Here is an 11,691-nt window from a genome sequence, read left to right on the forward strand (position 1 = left end):
TCATAAAGCTCTTTTAGACCAAAAGGTTCAAAAAAATGAAACCAGGACAAAACTTTGAGCATTCCTGTAGAACTGTGAAGACAAATTAGACCAGCAATACGTTAAAAAACGACAGTGGCACCTGAGGAGACAACAGAGTCATCCTGTTTCTGTCATATTTGTTGTTGCGTGACTCTTGATGTTTAGGCTGAATGTAATGATGGGATGAAGAGTAGACATGCAGAGGCGGAAAGGACAAAGAGCTCAAACGCGCCTTTGTGTAGCAGACAATCTGCTGAATGTTTGATGGTTATTTATTTCTGCTTTAGAACGTAATTGCATGAAACAATCAGTAAAATAAAGTTTAATCTCACTTATTCACTTGCTTTGTTCTCTCTGCTGTCGCCCAGACACTCAAATACATGCTCCACCAAACACACACATACACGCCAACAATATCCATGCAAATAATTGCATTGATAACTGTAAAATTATTTATACTTTGGAATATGTATTGGAGGAAGCTCATAGCTGTCCTCCTCCTCTATAGATCAACAGTGGAGTCAAAAGTGACATCAGTACAGTGTGTCAAACTGCCGATACTGATATACAAGAGAAGTGAACACTGAGGGCAGAAGAAAGCTGATTGTCAGCATCACATGATTGAGATGATGAGAGTACAGTTATTTTCAATATTAATTAATTATTCATATTGATTTTTTTTTTAAATGAATCAATTGTTTAGTCTATAGAAAGTCAGAAAGACCTGAAATACTCTGATCACACTTTCCTAAAGTTACGTCCTCAGACAGCTTGTTTGGTCCAAAAACTTAATGTATTAAAATAAAAGCTAATCTCCACCTCTGAGAGGCTTCAATCAGCAATTGTTTTATATTTATGCTCAATTATCATAATTGTTGCAATTAATTTTCTATTGTTTGACTAAGTGATTCATTGGCTAATCATTTGAGCACACAATGTGATCATATCATGTGATTATTTTACAAAACTCTTTTGTTTAAAGTATTAAAAGTAATAAAAAGCGACAAAGTTTCTTTTGCACATGTGTGAAGTGTTTTATCCAGTGCAATGCATAACAGTAAGACACAGTTCTTCCAGCACTCCTGGAGAGCAAAAGTTCAGTCAGAGGTGGAATTCTTCACAAGTATGGACATGATGAATGCTTACTGTATACATACAAATCCAGATACTTGGCAAAATAAAGTAGATTCAGAGTGATGTGTGTGTTTGCTTCACTGAACTGTATGTGTGACAGCGTCTGCTTGTCTACATGTGTGGATGATGTGTTAACGCTGTGATAGACCGGTGATCTGTCCAGGGGCCAGATGTATAAACAAAGTGTATGGACATAAACTATGCATGCGTGGTGGGAATATTTTTCCAGAGCCAGCCGCGGGGTAAGATAAGGATAAGGTGGAGATGGAAAAATAAGGTGAAAGACAGAGTATAAATATAATAAAACACTGTTTGTTTAGGCTGATAACCAACTGCAGTGATTGTGTGTTTTTTATGAAATCAAAGACCTATTTATAAACTTGATTAATTGCTTTTGTTGCTTCAGTTTTATCATTCTTTTAATTTACATATGAGGCATCATTTTATTTCTCTGTTAATATTTTGAATAACGTTTTATTTTATCCTTAATTGTGACACATCCTGTAATGTCTGTTTCCATATAATCACTACAAACTAATAATCATCGATTACATTTGATGATGAGATGTACAGTAACTGCTGACGATGGTTTACAGGTCCATGTGATGAATTAATGATATGGATGCTATAAATAGGTGCACAGCCGTGCGTAATGGTTGCGTGTAATGACAGCTGTTCTGCTGTTGGGGAACCTCATCAGTGCAACACAATCGGTGAAACGTCACGTCTTCTTTCCTGTTTGTTTAAATGACGGTCTAAAGACTAGCGGAGCAGGCGGCGTACTGATGTGAAGATGGCTGGTTAAGGGTGTGTCTTCATACATTTATGGCTAATTGTGGGAGTGGAAATATTCCACAATGACTGAGATTTCTAAAACGGAACCATGCATATTTCTGGCTTTGTGCATGAACACAGTTTTAGTCGTGAATCTCATGAGTGTCATGCATCTGGCCCCAAGATGTACAGCACCTCTTGCCCAGTGCATGCTGGGATGTGGGCTAGGCACAAACCACCTGCAACCCTGCAGAGAATAAGCGATGCTCAGGGATGGATGGTTGAAATATGGTTGTCATCAGTGTTTACAGCTGCAGCCTGGTTGTAAACATGTTAATCAGAACATTTGTAATTTTTGAAGTGTTTCCTCTTTACTGATTTTTATACTCGACATCTCATGACTAAAATAATCAAGGCTGATAAAGATGCACCATCTAGGACTGATATGAATCCTATTGTACCAATTGTGTAAGCCGGATGTAACTGAAATTCAAATTTGCAACATTGCTGTCCTTAAAAGTCCTCTGGTCCTCTGTTTCTTTCTCTCTCTGCTGCTCCTCCCTGTCTACCTCTCGCCTCCTTCCACCTCTTGCTTACCAGCTGTCATTTGTTTTTTCACTTCCAATTGTTCTTGCTATCCTTTGTCCCTCAGTGTTTCCCAGTCGTATGAGCCTAAATCACATTACAGGCTTCCTCTATGGCAGATGAGAACTGACATCCACCTTCAGCTCAGACTCTAAATATCGTTATGTCTTTTCTTCAGTTACATATTCTGACACCTGCAGAGTATGTTCTCCATGGATGATGTGGACATAAGATAAACCTTAAACCTTTCATGTAGGCCTTTTCATTTATGACATTTTGTAAAAGGAGGAAAAGCACAGGTGTAAATAACAAAGTCAATGATGGCTGAATCCCATTTATCTGCTTCAGTTTCAGGGTCCTGCTATTGTGAATGCTGGCTCACTGTCACACTGTAATGGCTCACTGGGACACTTGAATAGAACAGAGCCGTCGTTAATGTTATTAGTAACACCTGTGCGTTTCCTTCTGCAACTCAAACTCAAAATTTCTGCTGTGAAAAAGGCTTATTAAGTTTAAAGTAACATGCAAGGAATCAGTAATTTTAGTTGAAACAACAAAGAGACCAAAGTGGAACAGTCAGTCTGCTCCTACACAGATTACAGGATTTAAACCAAAACTAGATTTTATGCTGATTACTTTTTGGGGGATTTTGGGGTTGTTTGCTTAAGTTGCCAGCTACAGTCCTGATGAAGCAGGTTAGTTGAGCTTTTGACTGGCAAGATTTCAAACATAATCCCTTAGGATGTTTTTTCAAAACTTTAACTGTGATTTAGTCGTGAATATTTAATATTATTGAGAACAACTTAAGATTTGAAGCCATGTTTTCGGGAGCTTTCAGACCCACCGGTCTTAAATACACTTGTTTCCCAAAAGCATCTTAAGGCTAAGATGATCTTAGCCTATAGACTTACAACAGGACTAATATCATCTTAGCTTTAAGATTAGCTTAGCTTTTGGGAAACGGCCCAGAAATGTAGTTCCTCCTTGAATTCTCTCTACTTTGATGGAACAAAAATGACAAAAACAATAATGTTGCTGTTCCATCTTTACAAGCACCACGCAGCATACACTTGTTTACTATCAAACATCATCTAGGAGCAAAAGAGTTGCAGTTTGTCAAGTCTGACCTTCTGTCTGGACCGCCAATGTTGTGATGAGGTTATCACAAAGAGCTTAAGTGTATGTTCAAGCGGTCTATCTACAAAACCTGTAAAAATGTATCCAAAACACAAATAAATTGTGATTTAAGGGGCCCAGAGTTTAAATTAAATGATGATGATGACAATGATGATAAATTAGGAAATAAGGCAGGCTGCTGTTAGATAATTAGTCAACTAGAAATACCGCCTTGTGGTTGTATGTCTCCACCAACCAGTCAGGTTGCAGTTTACATCCATGTCTGTCCAGACTCATATAATATTTGGAGTGAAAACTTTGAAGGAATTTAATAAAACAATCACCACAGTTTCAAGGTGTTCACTCAAGATTAGTGTCACCAATTCAGTATAAATGTGAAATATGGTCACAATCTCCCCTTCTGTTCCTGAGTTATGGCGTTGAATAATGGTGTTGAATAAAGTGTTTTTACAGAACATTATGATGTCACAGTGAAGCTGACCTTTGACCTTTTGGATATAAAATGTCATCACTTCATCATTTTATCCTATTAGACATTTGTTTGAAACTGTCATAATTAGTGTATGAATTCTTGAGTTATGGCCAAAAACCTGTTTTGTGAGGTCACAGTGACCTTGAACTTTGACCTTTGACCACCAAATTCTAATCAGTTCATCCTTAAGTCCAATTGGATGTTTGTGTGAAATGTAATGAAATTCCCACCAGGCGTTCATGAGAATGGGATGAACATAAACATAATAACCTCCAGCTACAGCTGGCGCTGGCGTGGAGGCATGAAAAAATATACATTTACTGTTAAGTCAGTAATCATCAGTCAGAGTAGGCTGCTTATCACATTGTGGATCTGAAGTAAAGGCCTGGATTTGTGGATGTGTTTTGTGTATGCAAGTATCATCAACAGTCTTTTTTCCACTATGTTCACTGCCTTCTGAGCGCTGAAAATGTGAATGAAAAACATGAAACATGATTTCTCCTGGGAAGGAGTCACATTATCCTTCCCACGACAGGAAAATGTTTAACAAAAACAAAGAATTTTCTCAACCAACTGTTTGACAACTGCTGTTCTGTTTTCTCGAAGGATGATGCCAAGCTGCTAAACACTGTCAAATTTTGACATTTTATTTTCTTTGAAAACCTACTGGGATGTGTGTTTCTGTCTGCGCCTCAGTAAAGTGTTCTTTCCGCAGGAACACAAACAAAAAAATCCAATACCAGCTGAGTGACAAGTGAGCCACTTGAATCAGGGCCCTAAAAGGCTCCATATTGATCCAGAGGGGGAGACATTTACAAGACACGCAGCAATCACATTTCCTCCGTCTCATGTTCTCAGCGCTGAGACACTGATTGGCTGTTTACGGGCAACAAACTGAGGAGCAATATTGACAGACAATTACATGATGGTTTGAAATTCAGACAGACAGATGTGAGAGAGCGCAGACAGGAGAGTAATATGAGAAACAAATGTCCGTTGTCATGGAACAAGAACGTGATGTGTAATTATTAGGGCTGCACTGATTGAACAGCCACCAATCGATACACCTGATCGGCTGAGACCAGAAGTCTCTCTGACTATAAAGCCAACTGTATTAAAATGGGGCACCCAAGATGCATTGAGGACGCATTGATATCTGATTAACTCAGACCACATTCGAAGGTGGTCTGGGCCACATATGGCCACATTCTTTTAGCGGTGTGTACGTGCGTGAATGTGTCCTGGGCCACACTGAAGGACCGCCTACTCAACTGATGTCCTCTGTGTAAGTGGAAGTACGTACTAATTCGTGAGCCAACGGTGTCATATTAAAGTGCAAAACAACAGGAAGATGCCACAACAACAAGCAAAATGGATTCTCGTGGATGGAGTACACACGAAACACACTGTCTGATTTCCATTTGGGCCGAAGAGTTTAGTTTTGCCCACGCGCCAAAGTCTTTGCAAACCTCTTCTTCTTCTTCTTCTTCTTCTTCTTCTTCTTTTAATTTCTGGCAGACTAGGCACAGGAAGTTGCTGCCTCCTGACAGTTAAAAACAACAACGCATTTGGTCTTTGCAAACAGAAATGATGTACATTTGCATATAGATCCAATCACAAGTGGTCACTCAAGACGCATGTTAAGTGTAAAGGATCATTTTGATGTTGCAACCAGCCTTCAGGCAAACACTGAACACAGCTATCACTCTGACAACAGCTGTAAAATAATTAAGCCAGACAAACACTGAACATAGAAGGAAAGTGGGAACATTTCCCACAGAACACCTGCCTCAAATCCCTTGCTTTAACTATCACAGATTAAAATGAGGACTTAACCAGTTGTGCAAATATCCATTGGCTACATGTGCAAAAAGCACAATCATTGTCATCAATGACAAACTGAACACAGCTGAGATTACACCCGCGCATTTCTCATGGCTCTACCTACCACACACAAGGCAAACACAGAGGCGCAGGCACGCAGAAAATGACATATGGAAACACACATGAGTTGTCCATCTAATGATTATGTCTGGCAGCTCAGAAAATACGTTCTCTTGTTTGCACAGCTGGACGGAGAAAGTGGTGTTCTAGGATTGCAGCTATGATGATGGTAATTAGACCTGCCAGAGAAGGTAAAGGTTCATGTTGCTTTAGGAGCCTTTAGATATGATGTGGTTTCAACTTAACTGGGTGGAAGACCAGTAGTATATTGTGCAGACTCAACAGGTGCATCTGAGGGTCCTTGAAAGACGGGATTGAGCACAGGGCGCTTAGTAATTGTTACTACTTGAGACTTCATGAGACTAAAGCACCAACACCCTGCAACTTTTGTGACTTTCAAAGAAGATGAAAGACAGGGGCGCTCGATTCATTTCAAAAAGTGCAGGGGCCAAAAAGTGTTTGTGTGTGTGTGTATGTGTGTGTGCCCGTGTGTTAAGGCCTTTTCATACTTTCCATGTTCCGCGTCCACGGACAGCTGTGGACTTGCACGTGGACTGCGGACGCACACACGCTTCCATTCATACTTTTTGGGGATCTGCGGACACAGATGCATTCCACATGTGCGCACTAGTAAACAGAGTTGCAGTGTGATAACTTTCCAGAGTTGTGAGTATTACAAACCGCTGTGCAGTGTTTTTCTGATCAGCCTTTAAACGCAACAACCTGTTAGTCCAACTGGACTTGCTGGATCGTATTTAATTGTCTCATAGGCACTTTAAACAACACGCCCAAACCAACACAGCCCCTTGTACTGTTTTACACGAAACTGTTTTCAGCAAGGGTGAAATCTGCAGTCAGACATTGGGGGGAACCAGGTGTGTAGTGGAGTTTTAAGCTTATCTTGGACTTTTAGCTAGTTAAAATAAAAATGTCCTGACAGCTCTGATAGAGCTCAGGATTCATCCAAACGGCCGCTTTAATACAAACAATTCCACCATATAAACCTGGAATCTGTTACAGCTGACATCTTTATATACAGTCAATGGTGTAGATGGGTAGCACAACACAAAACGTTAATTACTGTCAGATCCTGACCGATCCGGTGTCAGTAAAGTTACCGCTGCTGGGCCTCGTACGTAAGTGCACACATCACTCTCTCAGTTTAAAGACATCTATTGTTTCAGCTGCTGTGTGATGCTGCAGGTGTTTAATAAAGTCAAAGGAAAGAATCTGACTCATAGCCAGCTGTGGGAAACAAACAGAACATCAGTACTGATTGTACTACTGATTGATTAATGCAAAATTCAGACATTAATCTGACGTGTTTCAGACCTGTCTGAGTCACATTAATAGCTGCAGCCTATTCTGAAGACATTTCAGTAGATTATGTTATAGATGCTAAATACAAGAGAAGTAAAAGAAGAAAAATACATGGACGTTGGTTTGTGATTGTGGAGAGCTCTGTGTGCGTGCACGTCTGCTAATTAAAGCCACGCAATTTGAGGCATTTGTGCTCTCTGCAGTTTTCATTATGGACCAATCTGTGCTGAAATGTGGAGGAAAGCATGAAACACTGGAAACTGCTCTGCTCACTGTAAACAGTAACTTTACCGCCATAGCCTGTATGCGTCTTGTTAACGCCACATTATTTCCACTCTGTTACATTAAATAAACCAGTTTTGAGAACCAGAAATATGTGGGGCTCATCTAAAACCATTCAGGGCTGAAGCAGTTGCAGCCCACAGGACCTACAGGATGGACACAAAGCTTTGGTGCTGCCCTCACAGCTGTTGCGTTGCTGTTGACATCAACACAAATGAGACACAGGAGGTTTTGCTGTGATTCACAGAAAACCTCCTGTGTCTTTTTACCAAAAGTGTTGCAATATAGGGACATTTGAGGTGATACAGTGATTCGTGACTTAAAAAGAGGAGGGTTAGGTGGTAAAGTACCTTCGGCACCAGTGAAGAAGAAAGGTCATACTGCACATGATCTGAGGAGTGAAGGTGTGACACAGTTCAAAAAGGGTCATCTTTTATGTGGCTTTCTGGCTCAGCTCTCACACACATTATAGTCTCTGTGTGTGCATGTGTGTGTGTGTGTGCTGGCACCACAGTAGTGTCCATCAGGAAGACTGTTGTCTTTGACTTTTATCCAGATCTCTAAATACCAGAACCTTTTAACAAGAACAATAGAGTACACTAGGTACACTGGCACTAAGACATGGACACACACAAGTGTGTGCACACAAACACACGCGTACATTTTATTGTAAGTCATTTACTCAGATGACCATAGTGTAACATTCACTCACTAGTTGTGATGTCTCAAATCATGCTCCTAAGTACATGCCTTAAACTCAGATTTAAGGCGAACACAGAGAAACTTTCCACTTTCAGTACTGAATGTGAAAACAAACTCTGCACATAAATCATTCTGCACAAACATCCAACTGTAGGAACAAGAAAAAAGACACATATTTTAGTGAAGGGGGGGCTTTCAGAAATAAACCAAAAAATGACAGTAAGTGCCAGAACGTGCCCACAAGAACTGCGTGCTGTTATAAATATAGCTAAACTAAACAACACATCCAACAAACACAAGAAAAAAACTCCCAAAAGTACCTCAACATGCTGCACTCCAGAGTGGCTAAAGTCAAACCTGTTTTCACATTCAACATACAAAGCTCTGTCATCAGAGTGAATTTTTACTGAATAAACAAAACCCAAGGGTGGCACACCCCAGCAGTGCATGATGCATGTCAAAGTAACTATTAATTTCTATGTGAGCCCACCAGTGCTTTCTTGATAAGCATCATGGGTTGAAATCCCTCTCCTGGTTCCCACAGATGAACTCAAACAGAACAGAAGAACAGCGTTTTCATAAAATTCACTGTCCATATCAGCACATCCCATCTGCTGCATGTCAAAGCATGCAACACTACACAATGCATTTTAAGGCAAACTACTGTCTATTACATTTGATCCAAAATGTGGTGCTGCTCTCTCTGCTAAACCCTAACATTAATTTGCCAAAGCAGACATGGAAAGAGAACGGACATGTATTTTCTATTGAGCATGCTGTAGTTTTATAGTCATTTAACTTTACTACTGACTTCTCTGGGTACAGGTCTGTGGAGAAGAGGAATCCAGCACAGTTTATAGGCCTGCTGCACACCAAGTGCAGCCAAGTCCTTTAAACCATCTCTTGCACGCTTTATTGAAGATAACTGCACTGGACTTGACGGCAATTTTGACTCGACTAGGGAGAAACAACCCCCCTCGACCGCTTACTGTTGCGCTCCTCATGCCATGCTTCCATCCTCTTTCCATTTTCACAGCCACCTCAAGTTCCCTATTTACTCCCCTTGCAACTGTTCATTTCCTCCTTCTCCCCTCCAAAATTATCAGAGATTTTAATCTTTCTGACTCCTTCCTTCTGTGTTTGTTTCTCAGTTTGGTGCATTTTATTTCCCACAGCTGCTGAGACAAAACAAGAGGAAGTAGGTCCTTCCTTCACTTCCCTATTATTTCTGCTTTTCGTTCCACTATCTCTCCCGTCGCTCTCCCCTTCCTTCACTCCCCTTCTCCCTCAGCATCCTCTCTGCTGCTGGTTTGATAACAGGCTGTCACAAGTGATTAATGTTGTCTCAGAAAGTGCTGGCTGCCCCTCGAGGGCCGCAGCTCCTGCTGGTGGGTGGGTGGCAGGCAGGAAAATGACAATTGCATTTGCAGGGGAGAGGAGAAACACACATCTCAGGGGAGAGGGTGACACAGACGCAGGGAGAGCGACAAGAGGAAATAGCACTCCCTCTCCCCCCTCGTTTCATCTGTCCTTTGATTGGACAGTGATTGTTATGTGTGGACCTCATTGCATGCCAGTAAAGGGCAGGGGTATAAACAAATGGTGTAATTACAAGACCCTAATGTGACAGAAGGGAAAAGAGGCAGAGTGGGAGAAAGACAGGGGGGGCTGTCTGCCAGTGTTATTAAATTAACTTTTTCTGTAGCACTTGTTTTGCCTGTTTGACTGGTATTTGAACTGACACTGACCTAAATTCTTCACTGTCTGATAGACAGACGGACGTGCAGGAAGGCAGTTGATTGAACTGTCAGTCTAGCAGAGAGAGGACACAGCGGTCAGGCAGGAGGAACAAAACAACGTCAGTCAGCACAAGAACTTGACAGGCGTTTAAATCCTCTCGCTGCACTTTGCACATAAAAGCCGCGACTGCAAATCTGCAAAAAGTGTCATAGCGGTCTGAGGAAACACTATGTGTGTATCCACAGAAACACAAAGAGACATAGTGATTGAGATTAGTCTTGTGACACCACTCTGCAACTCTGTGATCCAACACAGCCATATTTCAATCTACATTTCCAATCACTTATTATTAAGAGAATTGTTTTTGTCGACAAGAAATTACAGGAAATGTTCTTTTCTGCTAATGTCACGAGATGACAGCAGAGTTTTGCATTATTGGCAGTACAAAGACAGTCTGCAATGCAGGCTCACAGAAAGAGAAACAATGACCACCAAAAAAACGCCTGAAAAAAACCCAAAACATCCTCTTCAGGAATAGCCTGTTCCCACTCCAGGAACTACATCCTCCTTTCGTTACAGGAAATAAAGTGTTACCTAATAAGACTGCTTTCAAAGAAAGCTGCAGAACCACCAGTTAACCTCTTCAGCAAGGACTTTCTCTTTCCTCCAATACAGTACCATTATTACTGAGGGGAAATGCAGCAATCCTAGTAATCTGCCTGTAACATGCAACAATGCAAAATTACACCAAGTGCTGGAGGAAGTGGGAATGAACATCAGCTCTTTATATACTGTGAGCTGAAAATGATACTGAAGCAGATGTAGCTCACATGCAGGCAGGTGGACTCATCCTCAGCATCATTCCTCGCCTCTAATTGGCTCACAGACAAAATGAAAACCAAGTAGGCAGCTTTTACGACGAGGATATTTCAAATGAAACAAGTGAAGTCACACATCAACCTCACAGATGCAACCTATAATAATGTATGAGACCCCCTCCTCCTCTTCCTCTTATGTAATACAAAGTATGCTCTGGCTGATTAGCTGTTACTTAACAGGCAGTGCTGCGGTGATACAGCGGTGGACAGGGAGAGGAGGGAGCCTCACGGAAGAGACGTGAAAGCAGAGAAACTGGATGTAACACCGTGAGAAAGAAAAACCCACATTATGCAAAATGAGCGTCATATAATTATCAGATGAGAGGATCAGCCCTAAGCAAGGGTTGTACCACTTCTTGGCAACAATATCCATGCGCCTTCTGTGCAACAGTTGTCTATTCACCTTAAACAAAGCGCATCAGTCCGCTACAGGCGGTGCGCGAAGGTTTGGAAACAGTCAATTCATATACATCGTTTGTCTCCATCTAACCTCACATCCTAGTGAGCATTATTAACTTTTTTCATGTTGTACCTACCCGATATGCCTCCGCCGACCACTATAACATCGTAGGTGTTGCTGGGTGCAGTCATGGTGCAGTCTGGTCCGTCTCTCCCCGCTCTGCCGTGTACGCTCGTCGCTGAACGCAGGGCGCACGGAGGGGCGCATCTGTATTAAAAGCGCCGGGCAGGCCCACTCCCTCC

At 41.4% G+C, this 11,691-nt stretch overlaps 1 protein-coding gene across 1 annotated transcript in view; it reads right to left on the reverse strand.

The window, feature by feature from the left end:
* Window positions 1-11,691, reverse strand: part of mao (monoamine oxidase) — a 37,152-nt gene extending 25,461 nt beyond the window's left edge. Inside the window, exon 1 of the mRNA XM_067604130.1 lies at window positions 11,526-11,691. Coding sequence (XP_067460231.1) covers window positions 11,526-11,580 — 55 coding nt within the window. The 5' untranslated portion in view covers window positions 11,581-11,691. The remainder of the gene's footprint in view (window positions 1-11,525) is intronic.

The sequence above is a fragment of the Thunnus thynnus genome, chromosome 11, assembly GCF_963924715.1.
Source record: "Thunnus thynnus chromosome 11, fThuThy2.1, whole genome shotgun sequence".
Classification (NCBI taxonomy): Eukaryota; Metazoa; Chordata; class Actinopteri; order Scombriformes; family Scombridae; genus Thunnus; species Thunnus thynnus.